Below are 24341 nucleotides of genomic sequence, written 5' to 3'. Positions count from 1 at the left end.
AGACCAAAAATACACTAAGATGTCACACATTAAAAACTTCCCTGACAGTGGTACCTCGCAAGACGAATGCCTCGGAAGACGAAAAACCCGCAAGACGAAAGAGTTTTTTGTTTTCTGAGTTGCTTTGCGAGACGGATTTCCCTATGGGCTTGCTTTGCAAGACGAAACGTCTTGCGCCTTTTTTTTAAACCATCAATGCATTCCTATGGGAAACCGTCAATACACAGTGGTGCTTCGCAAGATGAAAAAACTTGCATAACGAAAAAACTCGCAGAACGAATTAATTTCGTCTACAGCGAGGCACCACTGTAGTTGTTTATCTCTTTGACATCTGATGGGAGGGTGTTCCACAGGGCGGGCGCCATTACCGAGAAGGCCCTCTGCCTGGTTCCCTGTAGCTTTGCTTCTCGCAATGAGGGAACCGCCAGAAGGCCCTCAGCGCTGGACCTCAGCGTCCGGGCAGAACGATGCGGGTGGAGATATGCAATACCACATCACATGCAAACACAAAGGAAACCCTGGGAGCATGCAAAGGGCAAAGAAACGATACGAAAGCATGCAGCAAGACATCTTCTCGCTCTGGGGATGGCCATTTTAATTTGGGGAAACAAGCTCCACCTCGGAACTGCTGCAGCCTGCCAAACTAGACACGGTTTCCACAACTTCAATCAAATGGCTTGTTTTAAACGGGAAGTCTGAAATGCCACACAAAATAACAGGTCTTCATAAAACAAGCTGAGGGGACATCCTTGTAATCTCCTTGAAAGGTTGACCGAATCTGAACCACCAATGGGACAAAGCATAAGATATGCTAGGGTGGGTAGGCGAGACGCAAAAATGGTTGCTGGCGTCAGGCACATGTACCTCTGTTAAACTTTTTAACTATTTCCTCAAACTTTTTAGATTTAAGTTGACCCTGTTCTTCTTTCAATAACTCTTTATAGGTAGCTCATTTCCCCTCCATGTTCTTTTTCTTTACCAAGATGGCCTCTAATGGTGAGAGCCACCACGGTGTTTTAGGTTCCAAGAGGATTTTATATCTTTCCCATACCTTGTATAAGGGTTTTCAGATAATATGATTTAAGAGTCTTCTGTGGACTTTTACCTTATTACAACATAGATATGAGTGCCAACTGTAACGGTTGTCCCATCCTTCAAGATCAAGTATATCTGTATAATTTAGTACCATCCATTCTTTAATCCAGCACAGACATGTGGCTTCAAAGTACAACTTGAGGTTCGGCATGGCAAAACCACCCCTTTCCTTTACCTTCATTAGTAATTTATACATGTACCTCTGTTCAACTTTTTAACTATTAATCATCTTTCTGGAGAACTTATTTTGAAAAACGATCATCAGATCATGCCCTTTACAAGATAGATTCTTCCCATGCTGAATTTCCTGTCTTTAATGGCTTGCTCTGCAGGTGCTACTAAGCCAAACAACAGTTTAGTGCGCTTCTGGAGAGGAGACTGCAGCTTTGCTCCCACCCCCGCCAGTCCTGTTGCTGCAAGCTAAGTCATGGTTTGGCTTAGCATGTCCCCATCTGTCCCGGGGATTGTTGTTGTTGTCTGTCTCCCCCAGACAAACCAACAATCCTTGGTTACAGCTCGTGGTGTCTGAAACAAGACAAAGCACAAGTTCAGACAACAAACTATGGCTTGCTCACAGCAATGCGGCAGCAGGACCAAAGAAAGGAACATGCGCACTCTTACATTTGCACCGGGTAATAGTACAATAAATAGGATTTTAATGCTTTATCGTAGACAGTCATACCTTGGTTTTTGAACAGCTTAGTTCTCGAATGTTTTGGTTCCCTAACATCGCAAACCCGGAAGTGAATATTCCAGGTTGTGCACTATTTTTGGAAGCTGAACGTCCAATGGGGCTTCCGATTGGCTGCAGGAGTTTCCTGCAGCCAACCGGAAGCTGCGCTTTGGTTTCTGAATGTTTTGGAAGTCAAATGGACTTCTGGAGTGGATTCCATTCGGCTTCCAAGGTACGACTATATACCAATAGTGAACACAGGGGATGACACCACCCCAAAATAAGGGAGTGTTAGCACATGCTTGTGGGACTCTTTACGGTAGATATGATTGGCAGAAATATAAATATAATGTTTTAGGCAGTCAGTATCTCCCCCCCCCCCCATCTGGCTATCAATGTTTCTTAATTTTTTAACTTCTCAACTTCCTCTGGCTGTTCAAATTCTGTTTTGACATGTTAATTTGTTTTAGTTATTTTACCTGTTTCGACTGTTATTGTAAACTGCTGCGAGGGCCGGAAGGCAGTGTGGAAATGTGCTTGTGAATCAATATTTAAATCTGTGAATGAAAATGTTTTTAAAAAAGGAAACATACAGAGCATTGACGTGCCAGCCAAGAAAAATAAAACTGGGGTGCTGGAAGTTGTGGGATTAGCTACTCAAGATCCTAAGAAATAGGTGAGGAACTCCCAGTTCAGAACAGCCCCAGCCACATGGCCAATGGTCAGGGATCATGAACATTGTAGTTCTCAGCATTTATTTGGTCTGACATGCTTGGCATCTCTGCCCTAGCAACTTATGGTAAGAACCTTAGAGGGAAGTATTATTACCAGTGTGGAGATACATGCTGCAGGTATAAATAATTCTTTTCCGTGCAATATGCAGGGATATTTCAGTTGAAAGGAAAGGGGAAAATGCACATTTCCCCTTTCCCATTCTGCAGGCCACTAGCTTTACAACACATAGGCTGGGAGCCATAGCACTATAGGAAAGCTGGGAAAGGCTGGGTAGAGGAAAGAAAAAGGCATGGTTTATCCCTTCCCCTCTTGAACACCCCCCCCCCCCGGCCTAAATAAGGCCACAAGACTCCAGTTCTAGCCTAACTTGAACCCAGACCAGAGATACTCCTATTACGGGCTAGAACTACTCTGCAACATGTTGCTGTAGTTCCCAGTTGTAATAAGAAAATACTGAAACGGCCATCAACTTTAACTGCAGAACTGCTTCCATTAGTCTATAAAGGTAAAGGTACCTCTACCCGTACGGGCCAGTCGTGTCCGACTCTAGGGTTGTGCGCTCATCTCACTTAAGAGGCCGGGAGCCAGTGCTGTCCGCAGACACTTCCGGGTCACATGGCCAGCGTGACGAAGCTGCTCTGGCGAGCCAGCACCAGCGCAGCACACGGAAACGCCATTTACCTTCCCGCTATAAAGCGGTACCTATTTATTTATCTACTTGCACTTAGGGGTGCTTTTGAACTGCTAGGTGGGCAGGAGCTGGGACCGAAAGACGGGAGCTCACCCCGCCGCGGGGATTCGAACCGCCGACCATACGATCGGCAAGTCCTAGGCACTGAGGTTTTACCCACAGCGCCACCCACATCCTTCCATTAGTCTATAATTTAACCCATTAGTGCAGCGTATGCTTTTTCTGACAGAACAAGCTCCAGAATTTTAGGATGGAATAGGCTGTTCAGTTCCCTTGAACATAGTAGTGGCTGCTAAGCTTAGAAATAGAATTGTCATTCATTTTTATATTTTTATATTCATTTTATATTCATTTTTATATTCATACTTTTATATTTTCAGTGGCCTAGCCTCATGGCTTAATCCCCATTGATTTCAAAGGGAACTCAGTGCAATTTAGTCCGGATTCAGCCGAATATTTAAAAATTGTAGCACACTGTAGCACACTGGGAAATGGCAACAGCAAGGGTAGTCACATCAAATAAGGCAGGCAGGCAGTGTAAAAAGATAATTTCAAGTTCATATTATGTTCACTTTTTCAATGACTTTAGTAAGCTGAACCAGACTTGTGTATGACCTAAAGTTGGCAACTCACCAAGCTGCAAATAATTTTAAAATAGGATGAAACAAGACATGGTGACTCACAATCTAGATAAATTTCAGATCATACATAATGAGAGTTCCGAGTGCCAAAATCAATGGAAGAAATCAACTTATGAAAACAGAAATGAAGGCAATATGAACTGGGGGGAAATGTGAAGTTTTGTATGGTTTTCTGGATTTCATATGCTGCTGTTTTTCAACAATTAAGCACATGTTTATTAGGTTTGTGGATTTGTAAACAACATCCTGGCATGGAAGAATCCTGTGCCACCATTAAACCTTAGGATGTACATACTTTTGAACTCACAATGGTACTGCCAGCATCCGGATCTGATATATCAGAGAAAAAGGGAATGGGCATGAGATCATAAAGCTTGCAGAGACAATGCACTTTAAATAAGCACACTGGAGCCTTAGTTAAATAAATAAGAATCCCTGCATAGACATGCTCTAAAATTGAAAGGGTGGAGTGGGATAGCAGGAGTCAGAATTGAACCTAAGGAAATGCATGGACAAATGAAAACCAACATGAGAAACGGACCTAAATATAGACATTATATATAAAGTGGCAAAGTCTACTCGTAAGCTCATACAGCCAAGAAAATACCTCTTCCCTTTTCCTGAAGGAGCAAATTTTGCTGTAGGCCAAATTTTGTGCCTTCAGGGAGCATTTTCCACATCCTCTTGTCTGCCAAGCAATCCCTGCACATTGTAGGGATTCTAGGTCATGTTCTATGATGCACTTTCAGTACAAAGGCAGCACTGCCCAGGCCTGTTTGACTACACTGCTGCCCTGTCTGGGAATTCACCCTAAAAACAGATCCAACTATCCAGTAGCTGCTTTATTGCTGGGTGATGATCAGTAGCAAAAGGCAAGCTATTTGGCTGATGAGAATTAGAAGTGCTGATGCTCTTTCATTTGTTTTGGCGAAAAATAGTATCTGCCTTGTTCAGAGTGTCTGGGGCAACTCAGCCAGATAAGGGGGTGCAAATAAAATTATTATTATTAATCCAACTCACATTTACTTTGAGGTTTTCTACATTCAATTGGTATATACATTCTATGGAATAAGTAAATCTCAGAGTGGTCAATGGGCCTTAAGTTGAGGATAGCAGCCTTGTAGAATTATTATTATTATTATATCAATCCAATCCACGTTTACTTTGAAGTTTTCTACAATCAATTGGTATATAAATTCTATGGAATATGTAAATCTCAGTGTGGTCAATGGGCCTTAAGTTGAGGATAGCAGCCTCGTAGAATAATTATTGTTGTTGTTGTTGTTAATTTGACTTGTGTAACTAAGCGGAATATAAATAATACCTTAAATAAACTTTTTTGTGTGTGAGAATTTCAGAAAACAGATATAATTTTAAATAGATCCAAAGCGTAAACCTTCTAAACCAGCTTTTCTCTGCAACCACGTCGGCTGCCCTTTGGGCTCGCTGCAACGTGAGAACCCTTTGCCGGGCAGCGCAGCACAGCACTTGCAAGACTCCACCGCAGCCGGATGCTACGCGCGCTTCCTCGACACACGAACCCGCCCTGCTCTGCTCAAGGCGAACGCGACTGCAGCCGCCGCCGCCGCCTTCACATCTCCTCGCGAGATTTTGACCGGCCTTTCCCCGCGCGCTAAAGGGAAACCCTCCCGGGTCCGAAAAACTCTCATAGCCTCTCGTTGCGCGGCAAGAGTCCCCAGTCAACCTCCGGCGCGGCGGGCCTCGCGTTGTAAACCCTAGAGCTCGAAGGGGACCCAAGGGTCATCTAGTCCAACCCCCTGCAATGCAGTGAGGCGGCGGCGGCCGCTGCTGCTGCAGTGCGAAAGGCGGGCGGCGCCTCCCCTCGTCCTCCGAGCGGCGGCGCCTGTCAGTGACAGCCGCGGAGAAGAGCGCGCGGCCCCGGCAGCCTTGAGGCGGCCGGCGGCGGCTCCTTTAAAAGCCGAGTTCCCCCACCACCGCCCTCAGAGCCGCGAGGCGATTGGCTGAGCGCGGCCCGCTCTTTACTCTCGCGCGGCGGCGGCGGCGGCTGAGGGGCCCGTTGGTGTCGCCTGGCGGCTGGGCTGCGCCTCAGAGCACCTCTGAGGAGGAGAGGCGACACCCGCCCGCCTCCACACGGAGCGCCCCCGCGCTCGCCCCTTCAGACGCCGCGCGAACCTGCGTGTGGGAAACGAGGGCGGCGGCGCCCCCTCCCGCCTTTCCCCCTCAGCGGCCGCCCGTTTTCGAGGCTTGTGACGTCGGCGGCTCCCTCAGGCAGCGGCTGGCGGGCGGGAGGGAGGAGTCGTGAGGGGACGGCGGCGGCGCTGGCGCTTCTTCTTCTTCTTCCCGGAAGGCTGCGGCGAGGCTGTGTGGACGCCTCGGCTTGAGGGGCCGCATCTTGGCGGGCGAAGCGTGAGGCAGGCGGGAGCCGCTGCCGGCCAAGAGCATCACCGGCCTCATCATCACCTGGCGCGGAGGGCGGCGCGCGGGCGGGGAGGGGCCGCGGGGCGGTTGCCTCGCCGAGGAGGCGCGGCGTGTGGCGTTGCCTCCGGAGTGCGGCATATAGTGTCGCCCAGCAGCGGCGCGGCGCCGCTCGGTAGTTTAAAGCGCCCTCGGGAGTAGCAGCAGAACCAGCCGCCTTCCAAGCCGCTCCTCGCCCGGCTCCGCGTGAGGAGGAGCAGCAGCAGCCATGAAAGGGAAGCAGCAGCCGCCTCACACGCCGCCTCCGCCGCCCAGCGCCGGCTCTCCTCTGCTGAAAGACGACGCCGACGAAGCGCCTCGCTTCCCGGCCAGCGACGGGGATGCCGGCGGAACGGGCGCCCCTGCGGAGCCCGGCACCGCGCCGGCTCCCGCCTCGGCTGCCGGCGACGGGCTGGCTCTCCGACCGCTGGGTCCGACGCCGAGCCAGAGCCGCTTCCAGGTGGACCTGGTGGCCGAGAATGCGGGGCGAGCGGGCGCGGTGGGGGAAGAAGAGGCGGCGACGGCGGCCCCCAAACCCCCCGGGGACGGGAAAGGCGGCGAGGAAGCCAAAGGCCGGTTCCGGGTGAACTTCGTGGACCCTTCGGCCGGCGACGACAGCTCGGGGGAGCCCGGCGGCGAAGGCTGCAACGTGAGCTTCCAGAACGGGGGCGACACGGTGCTGAGCGAGGGGAGCCTGCATTCGGGCGGCGGCTCCGGGGGCCACCATCACTACTACTACGACACCCACACCAACACCTACTACCTGCGCACCTTCGGACACAACACCATCGACGCCGTGCCCAGGATAGACTATTACCGCCACACGGCCTCCGGTCTCGGGGAGAAGCTCATCCGGCCCAGCCTGGCGGAGCTGCACGACGAGCTGGACAAGGTGAGAGGGATGCGCGGCGAGCGGGCGAGCTCCGTGCGCGGCTGCGTTTTGCAGAGGATCGCGGGGCAGGCGCAAGAGGGGTGGGAGCAAGAGGGTGCCTTTTGCAGAAACGCCGAAAGCAGGTCTCGCAAGTCTGGGTTGCGGCGCCGTGCAGAACTGCAGAGGCATCATCCTCTTCTTCTTTGGCGATCCTTCGTAGCCGAGCAAGATTGTCTTCCATAAACACTGTTTTAACAGCGAGCAGAGGCATCATCACTTTCAGGAGTCGTAGATGCGACAGCAACCCGCGGGCTAACTTAATCCCCGTGTCTAAAAGATCTTTGACAGGCGGGTTTCGGTCTATGCCAGCCTTCGGTTCCCGAGATGTTGTTGGACTACAGTTCCCATCATCCCCAGCCAGCATAGCCGGTGGTCGGGGAGGATGGGAGCTGTAGTTAAAGAGCATGTGGGAGGAAGAAAACTACCTTGCGCTTTACCAGTTTGATATTTTGTTATGCTACACACACTGGAGTTGCAGCCTGCTGCGATTAGGCACACGTGCTTTATTTTTATATTTCTTTAAAGCAAGAGATGTCTGGTAGAGCTTGCTATGCATGGGTAAAGGGGCTACATGCATTCTGATGCAATGCTCTGGTGCTGGTATAGACTAGATAAACGCCCCTATGGGCTGCCAAAACTAGCTGAGCTTAAGTAAGGAGTGCTAACCTTATGTCACTGTCCTTCGTGGATTCTTTGCACATGAACTTGGCCTTCTCAGGTACACTTGGAAAATACTGTAATTTATCTAATTCTTCCATCTGCTTTGTGTATGTGTTGTCTGCTGTCCCAAGTGCACATGGGAGCATGAAACATGTGCTTATATATCTACAAAAGTAACTGGAGCATTTGCAGCTGAATATCTGCAAACGAAAAAAAAACATGGCAAACCACTTGCTGTTAATTTCCTAAGCAGTGATAACACCAACAAAGTTGAGTATTTACCTCTTGTGAACTCCATCCCTCTTTCCTTCCTGTTTATTTTCAGCAGAAGTTTCTTGCATGGGGTCAGCTGGGGAGAACATGAAGCAAGCCCCAACTAGGGATCAATCAAAGGTCACCTTGAGATAGGCCAAAGGGAATTAATTTGTCTCTGCTTTTATAAACATGGCATCTGGGTACCACCATCACCCCTTATCTAAGTACTGGAATTATTCAGTGACACAAACTGTTTGCCATATTGCATAGATTAGGCTTAAATTAATTCAGCTTTATTTCTTGTCCTCTTGTAAAGGCACTTTACATCATGCTTCTCTTTATGGGCTGCTGCATTCTGCATAAACTTGCATGTGTGATTGCCTCCTCAGTATCCTCAGGAATGATTTCAGCTTCTTTTTAACTATCTTCATCCGTTTAGTATTAGTGCTTTATTAACTGTTCCTAGAATCCTAATGCTTCCTGTAGTGTTCACAACCTGGTATTTAAAAGTAGGGACTAGGCTTTGTTTTAAAGGGTATTTGTTACTGATTCTCACACAAGACAACTGAAGGTGCTGTGTTAATTTTCTGACTTTTAACAGTAGATCAGAAGTAAATACCCTCTTCAATTTTTTGTCACTGTGGGAAAAGGTAACCTAACATGAGAAACTTTGTTTTTAAGTTTTCTTAAGTGTGAAATACATTTATTAGGAAATCCAGCAATAAGGTTTTTGTTTTTGTTTTGATTTCTTCAGACCTATGTCCTTTAGATAGAAAACAACCCCATTTTCTCACATGGTAGAAATGGTTAGTACATTTTAAAGAAGCATCTTAAACAAACAAACAAACATTTGAATATAATTAACTAAATCTCTACCACATGTTTCAATTTAAATGGTACATCTGTTATCTACTGCATATACCTATATCTACCTGCAGGTACATGGTGACATCACTCTTTAAAATGGGACTTCTGTTTCTTAAAGAGGCATACATACTTCCATCTGTCACTTATCTATAAGAAGCTTCCTATATTATGATGAAAATCCCACAAAGAGAAGATTGTGATATTTTAACCTCGGTAATGTGTTCACTTTTCCCAGTAGAGTAAGTTGCATATTCACTTGTTCTGTTAGAAACCTTCACTGACTAATAGGATGAATTGTAAACATATGAAAGCATGCTAAAGTATGGGCTTCAACCATTTACTACCTGACTTGACCATTTATTGCAAATTTTAAAGAACAATAATTTAAAGAGGGGAAGATGTTTCTGATACATCCAATTCACTCCTTTAAATTTCAGTGAATAAACAATAGCGCAGTGCCTTAGCAATATATTGTAAATATTTACTCTTGGCTGTTTACAATATGTTGTATGTTTAGCGTATGTAGATTTTAAAAAGAAATAGAATAGATTTTTTAAAAAATTTGGATGGCTTGTTAAAGTAACCCGTTTAAAATGCTGCGTGCTGCAAGACCTAGCAGCTGCCTCAGTTGTGTTTTCAGTAGTGATTGAAGTACCTGAAGCCATGTTCAACCTGGCATATGGCCCCATGGTTAGTAGGTAACCATTGACTAGGTTGTGAAGAATGAAAAGAATTAGTGTTGTGTGTGAGTAGAAGAGTCTTTGTAAAGCACAACCAGGCAGGACCCTTAGCAAATACATACTATCACACCTTTGAGGAAGTTCAGAAATGTAGGTTCATCTTTATTTATTTATTTTAAAAGAACACTTGTGCATCTTCTGTACTGCTGAAAGATTATACTCACCTTGGCAGGTTACGCTTTCAAGCTGCTAAAATTATAGCACAGGGGTAGTCAACCTTTTTATACCTACCGCCCACTAAAGCATCTTTCTTGATGGTAAAATTTCCTTACCGGCCACCAGTGCTTGATGGAAGGAGGATTCAGCTTGTGCCGTAGAACCCCCTACCACCCAGTTAGAATCCTAGTGGGCGGTAGGGACCAGGTTGACAACCCCTGTTATCGCATAACTTAAGTATAGTTGGTGGTCAGTTTGTATCTAACCCACAAACACCCTGTGATGACTTTGAAAACTGGCAAATGAGGTGGTTGCGAAATGAAGCTTCATAGCACATGTTGGAGACCTCTTGAGGCAATAGCCATTGTAACCTTTCCCATTGTGGCCTGGTTCACCTGTGACAGTAAATCAGGGGCAAAACAAATGGCGACTTACTGGGAGCTGGTGCACCAACCCCCTCCCTGCTTTTGACACACCTAGAGGAAACCAGGGATAGGTGTAAGCTAGTGCTTGTGGATTATGTCTCTCCAAAGCAGCCATGAAAACAAGCCAAGAACTCCGGGAGGAAGGGGATGGGTTTTAGTTGAGTAGTGTGCACCAGCACACTTGCTTGTTCTGTGACTTCCTCTTATATGTGAACCAGGCTAGTCTTTGCTTCCTTTCCCATCTTTTCAAGGGGTGGAAGGTGAGCAAGAAGTTATAGCAATCCTGAGGAGCCATTATATGTGCCAGTGTAATTTTGGTAGATTGGAATAATTTGGGGGTTTTCATGAAAACAAAGAATTACTAGTAACCTTGGCATGTACCTATGCATCCCTTCCATAGGGACATAGTTCATTTTTATCTCAATTTTCTAATATGGGAATAAAGTACCTTTACCATCATTAAAATGGAGCAGTAGTAAGACACCAGAAAGTAAAACATTAACTCACAGTGCTGATGAAAGAGGCTGGCTTGACTCATCACAATGATAGTGTCATCCATGATATGCGTGGGAAAATTTCTATTTTACCAAAAAACCCCAAAAAACTGCTTTTTGCTGTGGAAAATTTTCTGTTTTATAAGTTCATGAATAACAGTGAATGGATGTCAACTGCAAATAAATATTAGATATGTTTGACAGTTCAAGTATTTTTTCCCTTTGTTGACGAACAAACAAGCATGCTAAATTAGATCACTCTCTAGGGAGTCAGAAAATTTCATACACACACACACACATAAAATTCCCTGCAAATTATTGGAATTTGCATTGGAAGTGCAATGTTATGTTATGACTGCTGTTCACTGCTATGTTGAACACTTCACCATCTAGGACAGGAAGGAGTTTTTGCCTCCCCCCACTCTTGTCCCATTATATGGGACGCAGGTGGCACTGTGGGTTAAACCACAGAGCATAGGGCTTACCGATCGGAAGGTCGGTGGTTCGAATCCCCGCGACGGGGTGAGCTCCCGTTGCTCAGTCCCTGCTCCTGCCCAACTAGCAGTTCGAAAGCACGTCAAAGTGCAAGTAGATAAATAGGTACCGCTCCAGCGGGAAGGTAAACGGCGTTTCCATGTGCTGCTCTGGTTCGCCAGAAGCGGCTTAGTCATGCTGGCCACATGACCTGGAGGCTGTACGCCGGCTCCCTCGGCCAATAAAGCGAGATGAGTGCCGCAAACCCAGAGTCGGCCACGACTGGACCTAATGGTCAGGGATCCCTTTACCTTTACCTTTACCTTTTACTCTTGTCCCATATTGCACCCTATATTGAATTCAATTGAATTCAGTGGGAAGCACTGAGAACTGATCCCACTTCTAATGTGTTTAACCCTCCTAGAATCTTGTGCATACCTTTTAAAGCAGTGAAAAGTAGTGTAGAGAATGTGCCTGCCCAATCTAGATAGGACCAACTGCACATTCCTACCATGGTTAGAAGAGATGCTGCAGCTCTACAGTGAATGATTGCTGTGCCTTCAGTTGTCAAGAGGGGAGGGACTGAGCTCAGTGGCAGAATGGCAAGCTTTGCTTGTAGAAGTTCCTAAGTTCAATCAGTTGTGTAGGACCGGGAAAGATCCCTAGTGCCAGTCAATATGTAGATAATACTGAGGGTATAAGGACCAATGGTCTGATTGTGAATGGGGCAGCTTTCAGTGTTCTTATTCTGGTAATGCTTTGCCTACCATTCCCAGCTCTTGCTGGCGAGGACAAAGATGCTGGATGACTTCAAATTAAGAGGCACAATTTGACGCTTTGGCTGCTCGCCTGGGGGTAACTGCTTCTTAGTGAATATATTGCAAACTGCATGGCTGCCATAATGGTGCAAATGGGGCTTTATGCAGTTCCATAGTTAATTCCAATCAACTTGTGCAATCATAGTCGGGCTGAATGTTCATAGTAACATTCAGTACATATAATATAGCTTGTAATACATTTGCATTGATCCCCTAACTAAGAAACACTTTATGATCATATCTTTTCATATTGTTGCGTTTGGGAAAGTAAGTAAAACTCATATTATCACAGTTTTTTGGACACAAAAGTTCCACACTTAATCCTAAAGGTGATGGATAAAACAAAGAGTAAAAATGTACATATTTTGCTAACTTTGCTGTTGGCTTCATTATAATGCTAGAACATGGTAGAAGTAATTTCATTGTTCAGCTAGAGACATAAAAGGCAATCATGTCAAGTTGTGGTATGAGACCTATATTTCAGTAGTATTGTCTGCTGTCTCTGAGTCTCTTGAGGCTGCAGTCCAGTATGCACTGACATGGAAGTAAGTCCCATTGAACTCGGGTGGCCTTACCACTGGGTAGACATGTGTAGGATTGAGCTGGGCATGTAAATGCCTTCAAAAGCATTTTCAATAAATCGCTTGAGAGAGAGGCAGCCAAACTATATAATTCTGTGGATCTAATCTAATGATGGCCTTTTCAGGGGACTCTTAATCTCCCTCCCACCCACCCTTTACAAGCAGCCAGATTGGGAGCAATGTTTACTTTACTTTCCCCCACTATTTATTCATTTTAGCTTTTAATGTTTATGAATGTGAGATCTCCTTGACCTTAAGATTCAAATCTGAGTAAGAATCTTTGGGCCATGAGGGTCATTTTCAAATACCGTATTTTTTGCTCTATAAGACTCACTTTTTCCCTCCTAAAAAGCAAGGGGAAATGTTTGTGCGTCTTATGGAGCGAATGCAGGCTGCGCAGCTATCACAGAAGCCAGAACAGATATAGGGATTGCTGCTTTCACTGCACAGTGATCCCTCTTGTTGTTCTGGCTTCTGAGATTCAGAATATTTTTTTTCTTGTTTTCCTCCTCCAAAAACTAGGTGCGTCTTGTGGTCTGGTGCGTCTTATAGAGCGAGAAATACGGTAAACTTCTCTACTGGTTTTAAGGTGCTGTGTTCTTGTGGCAAGCGAGATGGTAGAGAAGGATAGATCTTTTATTGATATAAAAATGAATTGCTGGGTGAAGTTGGCTGATATTTTTGAAATTTATTCATAACCTATATGATGAGACAGAGGAGGTGGTCAATATTGCTGTCAAAAAAAATCCAACTTGGGAATGGAGATTTATTCCTTAGGCACAGTTTGGAATTAAGCTCTGGATGAATAGAATTGGTTTTATGAGTAGCTATTCCCAAGTCTGAAAATTATTTATTTGTATGGAGGATATGTACCATATTGTAGGTTTTCTGTGTTGGTGTGTATGAAGTAATGCTTTTGAATGAAAAGTTTGGAAAACACAATAAAACATCAAACCTTAACTGATATGGGTAAAAGTAGTTGCCATTAGGATCCTTTAAACTTTCATTCTGTTGAGACATTCACAGGCTGTCTCCCAGTGTATTCTTGAGTGGTGATTGTAGAGCAGATGTATGGCCACAATCCTTGTGTAAAGAAGATCCTAGATGTATCTTCAAATTTGTACAATGTGAGCGTCTAAGCACAGCAGACTTTTCAAAAGTACTGCAATAGATGCTCCTAAAGCAGCTAGGTCATAAAACAAATGGAGTATAACAATCACAAAGGCGGCAAATTCCAACCACACTCATAGGAATTTATGCGTGTTCTCTTTAGTTATATGATTCTCTTCTCTTCCCACCCTGCACCTCTTATCATATTAAATGACTTTGAATGGTGTGTTGTGTGTAAGTGTAACTGGCTGTTTAACCCATTCCTTCATTGCTGTTTTGTCTGCTCAGAGTAACCCCTCCTTCCAGATACTTTTCATCACATGCTGCTTTTTCTTCCTCAGCTGCTTTACATGATAAAAGCGAAGATTAGGGTGGAGGTGGAAAGTGGAATAATAGGAACAACATGAAATCTGTCCTTCTGTCTGGGAATGCAGAGAAAAACTTTCAGTTTGAGGATGGGAGAAAAATGTTTGATCTGTACTTAGGGCGAATGTTGTCATGATAACCTGGTTGAGAAGAGGAAGATTGGCCTGCAGAACTATGTGCAAATGAGGAGGTGTTGAGGATTAATGCAAGGTCAAGAGCTGAAATATTAACTTGATGGCTCTTAAAGTCTTACAACTGACTACAAAGTTTTCTAGTAACTAATGACTGAGAATTAGCAAAGCAAATGGGAAATCTGTTTAAGGGGCTTTATTACTAAACAAATTACAGTGGTACCTTGGGTTACATATGCTTCAGGTTACATACGCTTCAGGTTACAGACTCCGCTAACCCAGAAATAGTACCTCGGGTTAAGAACTTTGCTTCAGTATGAGAACAGAAATTGTGCCCCGGCGGCACAGCAGCAGCAGGAGGCCCCATTAGCTAAAGTGGTGCTTCAGGTTAAGAACAATTTCAGGTTAAACGCGGGACCTCCAGAATGAATTAAGTACTTAACCTGAGGTATCACTGTTAATGAAGCTAATGAAGCCCTGAGTTCAGTAAACCTGTATCGGCACAGTTTGATTTGTCAAGCTGCTTGCTCGGGGAGGAAAGTCTGTCAAAGTACTATTCTTGGGTGAGATAGAGTTCAAGTTTGAACTAGAACTTTGGGGGGTGGGAATCTAGTGCTATAAATTAGAACAATAGCCCTTTCTACACCTATGGCTAAAAGTGTGAACAGAACTTAACAACTCTTTCAGAAATAAATATATTCCAGTGTGATTGACCATGATCCTTGGAAACTGACTTATGCCCAGGGTACGTCTTAAGGAGCTTTTTCAAAGGTCCTGAGTGCTGGATAGCTCAGTTGGTGGATGAACTTATCTGCAGCTTTTTCTCTCACAGTACTATACTTAGCAGCCTTTTGTTCCTGGTGGCAGGAGATCCATCAGTAGACTTGAATTTTCTGTCTGTTTTCCTGTATTGAATGGGGCTCTAACCATTGTGTGGCAGCAGAGAAGATTCCATTGTGGTGCTTATTTGACTTTATATTAGAAATACTTGTGCATAGAAGAGCTGCATGTAGAGGATCAGAACTTGGATGTAACTACTCATCCTCTTATCTCTTTGCCTTAAATAATGAGCAGTTAAATAGCATTTTTATGTTCAATGCATGCATTCTTACAATACTCTAAAATAGTCAAAAATTATTACTAGTATAGGACAGGTATGGAGGAGGCTAAGTGATAGGAACCTCTGCAGCTTAACTCACTTAGCCACTATTTTGGGCCAACTCTTACATGTCACCAGCACAGCAATATGTTTTGATTCACTGCTTTAATATTATACATAAATAGGACAGAAAAGTAAGTGGTTGTATTTAGTAATTTTAACACTTAAGGTTTTTTTATGTCACTTGATCTGTGGGAGGCAACTCTCCCCTTCATCTGTCCCCAAAAAGAGCACTCTGGCAGTAAATAACATGAAGAACCTGCTAAAAAAGTTCTGAACATATAATAACCAAGAAAAATATCCCATTTACAAGATAATAATGCAGAAACTAGGGGTGGTATTAAATTAAATTTTACTGAGAGTAGACCAATTAAAAACAATGGCTCTAACCTTAAGTAAAACAGTTGAATGCCAACCACTGTCAGTAATACATCATACAAGGTAATGTATGTTGTGAAATCTTGACATTTGTCACACCGCCACATATGTGCATAATGCCTCAGTGTTTTCAGTCTGAGTACTGTCCTATTAAAAGGTATCCACTTACTTCAGTATTCTATGCATTTATATTTATATCGGTAACACATACATAATGCAGTGTTGTCTTTTATTCATGTAACAATAATACTTTAATGATTCTATAGTTGATAATTCTTTCACTATGTCTACATAATTGTTCCATGAAAGTCTAATACTTGGGTCAGGGTACTGTGCATAATTGTATATCAGTTAAAATAAGAAAAAAAATTATGTTAACATATCAACAGTTGACTAAATTACAGCACAATCCTATGCATAGCTAGTTTCACAAAATGGTAATCCATGGGTGGTTGTTGTCAAACCATGAGTTAACCATGAGTTGCCCTGTAGATGATTAACAAACTGTGATTTGTTTTGTTTTCTAGTTGCTCTTGCGCCATGCCTTTGTAGTTTGGCAAGCATCTGTGGTGGAGGGATAAAAAAAATCATGGTTAAGGAAAGATGCTGGATTCACAAAGAAGAGCAGGCCATAGGTGTTTTTCCTTTTTTTGAAACCCAAGCATTGTAAGCCAACAGCAAACAATGGTTAAGCTCCTGGTAGAGTTTACTTAGAGCACTAAGTCATGGTTTACTAAACAATGGTTTACTGTTATGTGCTAACCATCAGATCACATCTTGCCAAACATTAGCAGTTTTACTTTTTGGTTATTTTTTTGCTAAAAGCCTGAATATTTTCTAGCTCTATAAAATTAAAATGTTCTGGCGTTTTATTTTTACATAGTTTGCATTTCACCAAGTAGTCCAAATCTTCCTATCGCTCCTAAATTTTAATTTGTTCTATCTAGATTCCATTTTGCTCTGTGAGAATCACTAGTGAGTGACCTATGACATCCAGATTTTGTGTATTGTCATAAATAGTTCTTTTTAAATGTTATGCTATCAGTTTTAACTGAATGCACAACTAGTTAAAATTTGGGGAGGAGGAATTTACAGTCCCAGGTCAGTTCTTTCAAGATTTACAAAGATTTTTCCTGGACTTACAAATACGCATAGGAGGCATATTGTACTGTAACCTTGGAATCTAATGCAGATAACTGTGTTTGCTAATTTTTCAGCCCTTGCAATGAGGGTATAAAGATCATTTTCTGCCTTTTTGAATGATAGCATCAATTAGAATTTTTTTCTTTGATATCTTGCTGAAGTATCTGAGTCCAGAACAGATGCCTTTTTCTACACTTATGGAATATAGCCTAATGAGGGGGAATTCAGCCATTTTAACATTATGGTATGCTGTTGTATTAATGCAGTAACTTTCCATACTGGATAGAAATTATGTTTGGCTGATCAGTTGCTTTCATTTTCCCCCCCATTAATACATATTAATTAGCTTTATGCCATGTTTGGTATTACTTTTTGCTGGCCAAGCTTTAAATTTAACCTTGTGTGGAGGAAAATTACACAGTATTCCCTGAGCAACTCTCCCGTGGGATCCAGTGATCCCAGACATTGCTTCTGGTTCATTTCACTTTTACCCTCTTGTTGAAGTGTTATTCCTTCAAATCTAGAATCTGATAAAGTTCACAAAATACACAAGCACAGCTAAGTTTTTATATGCCAGTGCTTTTGAAAAATGTGATAATATGAAGGCATCTAAATTCATCTTGTATGTGCTTCAAACCTTTACGTTCAATTAACCAACTTGACAGTTACCAAGATTGTGGATGAAAATAGCCTTTTTCATTAACTTGTTCCTTCAGCTTGCATGCAAATGCAATTCTGAAACATAGGTAATATTTAGATCAGTGGGATCTAAATGTACTTAGGATTGCAACTTTAAACAGAGGCTCAATAGGTTTCTGTTTCATCCAACCCACTCCTTCTGATTGTTGCTTTACTACAGGAACCATTTGAGGATGGATATGCAAATGGAGAAGAAGGAACTCCTACGGGAGATGCCACTGCTACTTATACTGCTGAAAGTAAAGGGATTGTCAAGTTTGGTTGGATTAAAGGTGTATTGGTAAGTATAACTTTGGTAATGATAAACCCATCTGTGCTTATTTTCTTAGCAACAATTGAATATGTCTACTTGCATATATTGCAGATTTTTTAAAAAAGAGCAAAACAATTGATTACCGTGTAGTAGATACAAAGTTTCTGTTTTCTATATCTGCTACTCTCATTGTTGTTTTTAAAAAAGAAATATGTATCCAGATACATTTGCCTTTGTCTCCCCCAGCTCTTTTTATTACTGTGCCCTAAAATGATTTAGGACATTCATGAATGGCCAAACACTTTCTCTCTTCCTGCTGTTCCTTAACTCAAAGATAAACTCTGGTTCATCTTTGAGTGTATAGCAAATTAAATTTCATTCCTTCAGACACTTTACTAAGAGGCAAATCTTGGACCTTGCTTTTGAGAAAATCTTATTAGGCCTGGCTGTAAGGTGAAGAATAATGAAAAGGCATTCATGTTACTTAAGGCAGCCTTGTATTGCATGCAGGTCCCACTTACCAAACACAATGCATTCCCAGGAAATTGTTTCTTAGGCGTTTGCATAAGGAACTGAAGATTTCTATTACTTCCTATGGGAACATTTCTAATCCGTGACTTGTCTTATCTCTCTCCTCTGCCCCCTCCATGGTTTCTGCCTGAAAATGGCTGGCGCTGTCCAGCAAACCACAAACAAGAAAGGAAGTGGGCAAACTCTGGTTTATCTGAATTAGCTGTGTGTGTAGTGAGGTTTGGGTTTGTTTCTTTATGTTTGGATAAGTGAATTTTTGCATAATAAGTGGGCGGATAGCAGGACCTGCGTGTATACAGTTTGCCTGGTAACTTTATTGCAAATGGACTAGCGGGGTAAGGATGACTCTCCTTCATCTGTAGCCAGCATGGAAATGCAGACACGAGTCACTTTGCACAGTTAACTCAGGAAACACAAGGGAGGGGACATGGTGGCTCAAATTTCATCCTCCGTCCGATAGCTATTGGATCAATGCCATAAGGATACAGTAACTTGCACAGCTTATAACATTAACTAGATTTTGTTTCTTCTGGTGGAGTGCCTGGGGAGAGCAGTCCTTTGGCCCAAATAAGGGTGAGGAGAGAGCAGTATCCTGGCTCAAATAAGTAAAGAAAAGGATTTCATCTATAAATTGGCTTCCCTGCTGTGTTCACTTAATGGGACATTCATCTCAGCTAGTAATTTTTCTTTGACTTATTGGAAGTCTAGGAAGGAATTCAGTGTCATGCTAAGGTGATTTGGGCAGGTTGAGCATTTTGGCTTGCCCGACAGAGGGATTCCTGTTCCTTCCTCCCCATGCTACTCTGGTCTTCCTCCTGCACCCTGCTCCCCCAGCCTGTTGTTATTGTTATTATTGTTATTTATTAAATTTGTATACCACCCTATACCTGCAGGTGTATATTGCAAGGTGTGCAAGCCCAATTTCCCATGAAAGCCGAAGCCCTTCTTTAGGACTTCCACCGACAGGACTCATTAGTTGAATCCTGTCCCTAGGATTTTAATTACCGTATTTTTCGCACCATAGGGCGCACCGGACCATAGGGCGCACCCAGTTTTTAGGGGGGGGAAATCAGGAAAAAAAATATTTCCCCTCCCCAGCCCCAAAGAGCAGCGTACAGGCTGCGCACAACCTCTCCCTGCCGGAGGGGTTGCGCGCGGCTATGGAGGAAGCCAAGGCAGAGAGCAGGATGGATCCCGCTCGCTGTTTTGGCTTCCTCTTTAGCCCAGCGCAACCTCTCCTTGCCAGGAGACGCTGCGCAGGGCTAAAGAATCCATAGCCCCGTGCAGCCTCTCCTTGCTGGAGGGGTTGCGCGCAGCTATGGAGGAAGCCAAGGGAGAGAGCGGGATGGATACCGCTCACTGTTTTAGCTTCCCCTTTAGCCCCGTGCAGCCTCTCCCTCCCGGGAGAGGCTGCGCAGGGCTAAATAATCCATAGCCCTGTGCAGCCTCTCCTTGCCGGAGGGGTTGCGCGCGGCTATGGCACAAGCCAGGGCACCGAGCGGGATGGATCCCGCTTGGTGTTTTGGCTTCCTCTTTAGCCCAGCGCAACCTCTCCTTGCCAGGAGACGCTGCGCAGGGCTAAAGAATCCATAGCCCCGTGCAGCCTCTCCTTGCCGGAGGGGTTGCGCGCAGCTATGGAGGAAGCCCAGGCAGAGGGCGGGATGGATCCCGCTCACTGTTCTGGCTTCCCCTTTAGCCCCGTGCAGCCTCTCCTTGCCGGGAGACGCTGCGCAGGGCTTTCCTGGCTTTCCTGGGAGGTGGGGGGATTCCCTCACCTCTCCCAAAAGCCAAGAGAAGCCGCGCAACCCCTTTAAAGAGATCGCGGCCTTCTCCTGGCTTTCCTGGGAAGTGGGGGAATTCCCCCACCTCCCGCAAAACCGGCAGAAGCCGTGCGCACTTTAAAAGGGCTGCATGGCTTCTCTTGGCTTTCCTGGGAGGTGGGGGAAATCCCTCACCTCTCGCAAAAGCCCGCTTTAGCCCCGTGCGCGCTCTCCCGACTGGAGAGGTGACGCGCAGCTATAGAGGCTCCTGCCATAGCTGCGTGTCACCTCTCCAGCCGGGAGAGGGTCGCGGGGGGCTGCTTGAGCCCCGCGCGCGCTCTCCCGACTGGAGAGGTGGCGCGCGGCTAAAGAGGCTCCTGCCATAGGCGCGTGTCACCTCTCCAGCCGGGAGAGGGTCGCGGGGTGCTTCTTTAGCCCCGCGCGCGCTCTCCCGACTGGAGAGGTGACGCGCAGCTATAGAGGCTCCTGCCATAGCCGCGTGTCATCTCTCCAGCCGGGAGAGGGTCGCGGGGGGCTGCTTTAGCCCTGCAAGCGCTCTCCCGGCTGAAGAGGTGGCGCGCGGCTAAAGAGGCTCCTGCCATAGGCGCGTGTCACCTCTCCAGCCGGGAGAGGGTCGCGGGGTGCTTCTTTAGCCCCGCGAGTGCTCTCCCGGCTGGAGAGGTGACACGCGACGATAGACGCTCCTGCCATAGCCGTGTGTCACCTCTCCAGCCGGGAGAGGGTTGCGGGGCTATAGCGTCTTCGCTCCATAGGACGCACACACATTTTCCCTTCATTTTTGAAGGGGAAAAAGTGCGTCCTATAGAGCGAAAAATATGGTATGTTTTTGTTTTTTGTAAGAAGTCAGTGAATTAACTGAACCCAACCTTTTCCAATGAAAAAAAAAATCTTGTTCACAGGTTTATCAGACTTTATATTTGTTTGAAAATAACTCAATGGAGAAACAATAAGATTTGTAAGATCACGATTTCTGTTGCTATGGTGGTTCAAGCAAATTGCAAATTTTAACTTTGATTTAGTTGTTTCAAAGTTGTACTAGTCTGCTAAGGACACAGTGAATGCTAGAAGAATTTCTATCCTTCTTAACTTAGTATTATAAAACTGCAAATGACATGATTCCAGCTCTCATGTTATAACTGTGACAGGATGGTGGAAATTAACACAGTTCAGTTTGTACAGACAAAGCAACCTTACATGGACAAAATCCCTTGTCTTCTGGAGGAATCTTGGCATGTCTGTAGTATATTTTATCTTGACATGGCAAAAAAAAGTATTTACTTTAAATAATTGGAGTTTTTGTATTGTTTTCCAGTTTGCAATTATACAGAGTATGAACTACCTATTTATTTATTTATTATTGTTGCTTATTATAATTGTTAGTCACTTTTCTCAGTAACCCCAAACCACTTACTTTAAAAACTTTTTAAAAACAACCAGGTAAAATCCCTAAAAACACAGCTATACAAGTAGAAGGCATGACTAACTGATCCCACTCCACCAAAAGATGCCACAACACTGCCTTTCAAATTAAGGGCCAAGAGAGAAAAGTATTTGCCTGGTGCCTAAATATAGATAAAGATGGTACCAAGTGTGCCTTCCTGGGGAGAGGACTGCACAATCGCCATCGAAAAGTCCAATTCTTGTGTTTCCACCCTCCAAACCTCCTGTAGAAGGGAGCACTTGAAGAAGGGCCGCAGATTTAGCTGCTGCTGCTGCAGCGTTCGGGTCATAAACACTTTTGCTTAAACATTAATAATATTTGTTTTATGTTAAGGAGAAGTATAATTTTCATAATGTGGTGACTTCAGTCACTGCGCTTTTAAAAACGGTCTGTTAAAGCAGGCCTACACAAATTGCAAGACATCAAGTCAAATGGGCCCACCATATGGTGGCCCAGGGAAGAGATGGATAAATCCCTACCACTGCTACTGATCCAGGACTGGAAGAATTGAAGATAATAAATTGCCACAAAGCATGTCTGGTGTGCTGTTTGGCTTGAATCACAAGTCGAGGTGCTTGGTTGCCTGCAAAGCAGCAGACTTTTGAAGTTGACCCTGTGAACTCGATTCTTAAAACTCTGTTGTAGCTTATTCAAAACGATACCTCTATAATAAATATTGGGACAGCATAGCATGAAAATTCTTTGCTCTTACGGTGTTCTAGGTACGATGCATGTTGAATATCTGGGGTGTGATGCTGTTCATTCGACTGTCCTGGATTGTAGGACAGGCTGGCATAGGTAAGTGTGCCCACCAAATAAAACATATCTGTGTACTGTTAATCTTGATCAACTGTTAAAGATCGGTGACTTGTAACTTACAGCATTGGATGAGAATATGATTGATGGAATGCTGCTGATTACCATTGTGATATTCTTAACATGGAATATATGCTGCTTATCAGTTTCACTAAGAGGCTCAGTGTGTCTCCAGAGCAATGTTCTTTTCTTTGTTATTACAGTATGAGACACTGATTAGGAGGTAATACACATTTGAAGGATTAGTCCTGCTCAGAGCGTTACATAGGCAACAAGTAGTTTTTCATATTCCTTGTTAGTAGTTGCTAGCTTCTGTGGTGTCCTCAAAAGGTGAGGCATACTCTACCTGAAAAGGTACTCCTGAGGGCAGGAGAGGTGGTAGACATGCTTGTTCTTGATGTGAGCAGGTGATGTCTTGCATATTGTAGGCACATGTTAAAACAATCTTGTTTAAAACCAGCTCGTGCATGCCTTAGCTTTAAGACATTTTTTGTTGTATTGATTTATTGAAACCAACAGCCAGCGTTTGTTAAACAATATTGTACACTTGTTTTGGGGGAAATGATAATTTCCTGTAAATAATCTTAGGAATCTTCTTACAGGACTTGCAGTCTTGGTCATTGCAATGGCGACTGTGGTAACAACGATCACAGGCTTGTCTACATCAGCAATAGCTACCAATGGCTTTGTGAGAGGAGGTAAAACAATGTTATACATGTACTTTCCTGTTTAGTTTTCTTCAAAGGGAGCCAAATCATGTGATATTTACTTTGCATATATGCATCAAATATTTTATTTAATTGCGGAGGTACATCGTAAGTGGCAAGGTTTTCTTCAAAAAACAATGTGATTGTGCTACTGTATTTTTAAACTGTCAGCTCGCAATAGTGAACTTTGAAAAAGTGACTTTGGGGGTCATGAAGGTGAGGTAGGTAGGTCACAAGTAGGGTTGGAGAGTACAGCTGGTAAGACATAGATAAAAGAATTTGAAATCAGACAAATGGTGAATAATGCATTAGAAATGGAGAGTAACTAGATCAGTGATGTGGAACCTGTGGCCCTCCAAACATCGTTGTACTCCCATTGCCCCACCCAACATGGGGAGAATGACAATTGTAATCCAACATTTGGTGGGCTACAGGTTCCTCTTCCCTGACCTAGAACCACCTTCGCATTCACAAGTTAAGAGGCAAACAATGTGATCCAAGCTTTGTTTTGAGAAAGAGGTACCATTTATTGTAGTGAGATTTACTTCCAGCTAATTACATTTAAGGGTTGTAGTCCAAGTAATTAAAAGATGTTAAGAAAACTTAAACACTGAGCTTGCCTTTCTTAAGAGGCTAATTGCAGATTTGTATCTTGAAAATCAGCTTGGCCTTCTTCCCGGATGCTGAGCAATCTCAGTGATGCTATGGAAATGTGATTGTCTTAGGTACAGCAAGTCTGGTTTATATGTTTGTTACTATCTACAGTCGGATGCTATGTTGATGCAACATGTTAATCATGGCTTACACAATTGGACAATTTTCACTTGGGCGTACTTTTCCACACACTTGGGCATATGAACAGTGCAGTCTTAAGGCAGTAGTGAGCTTTCTGTAGATATACTGAGGGACTTCTAATGGGGTTTGAGTGCTTTCCTGTCAGTGGGCATTTTTTCCCTGGCAAAGTGGTGCTTTTAACAACTCCTTGGCTAGCCAATGACAGCTTTAGCGTTGCTCTTTATATCTCCTGTGACAGGAGTTGTTAACCTGTGGCCCTCCAGATCTTGTTGGACTCTCAAGTGACTCCCATTAGTTGCAACCAGCATGGCCCAGTGGTAGGGATGATGGGAATTAGAGTCCCACCATATCTGGAGGGC

The 24341-nt window shown here is 44.1% G+C and overlaps 1 protein-coding gene across 2 annotated transcripts in view; it reads left to right on the top strand.

The window, feature by feature from the left end:
- Window positions 1-5451: 5451 nt before the first annotated feature.
- Window positions 5452-24341, top strand: part of SLC12A2 (solute carrier family 12 member 2) — a 50526-nt gene continuing 31636 nt past the window's right edge. The window contains exons 1-4 of one of the 2 annotated variants that reach the window (XM_083403703.1): window positions 5452-7163; window positions 17819-17938; window positions 22387-22462; window positions 23083-23178. In XM_083403703.1, coding sequence (XP_083259829.1) covers window positions 6501-7163; window positions 17819-17938; window positions 22387-22462; window positions 23083-23178 — 955 coding nt within the window. In that variant the 5' untranslated portion in view covers window positions 5452-6500. The remainder of the gene's footprint in view (window positions 7164-17818; window positions 17939-22386; window positions 22463-23082; window positions 23179-24341) is intronic. The other variant, XM_083403704.1, reaches the window with a different exon arrangement.

Source organism: Podarcis tiliguerta (genome assembly GCF_965153285.1).
Source record: "Podarcis tiliguerta genome assembly, chromosome: 11".
In the NCBI taxonomy this organism is placed as follows: domain Eukaryota; kingdom Metazoa; phylum Chordata; class Lepidosauria; order Squamata; family Lacertidae; genus Podarcis; species Podarcis tiliguerta.
The sequence above is the reverse complement of the archived record's forward strand: the minus strand, read 5'-3'. Positions and strand labels throughout refer to the sequence as shown.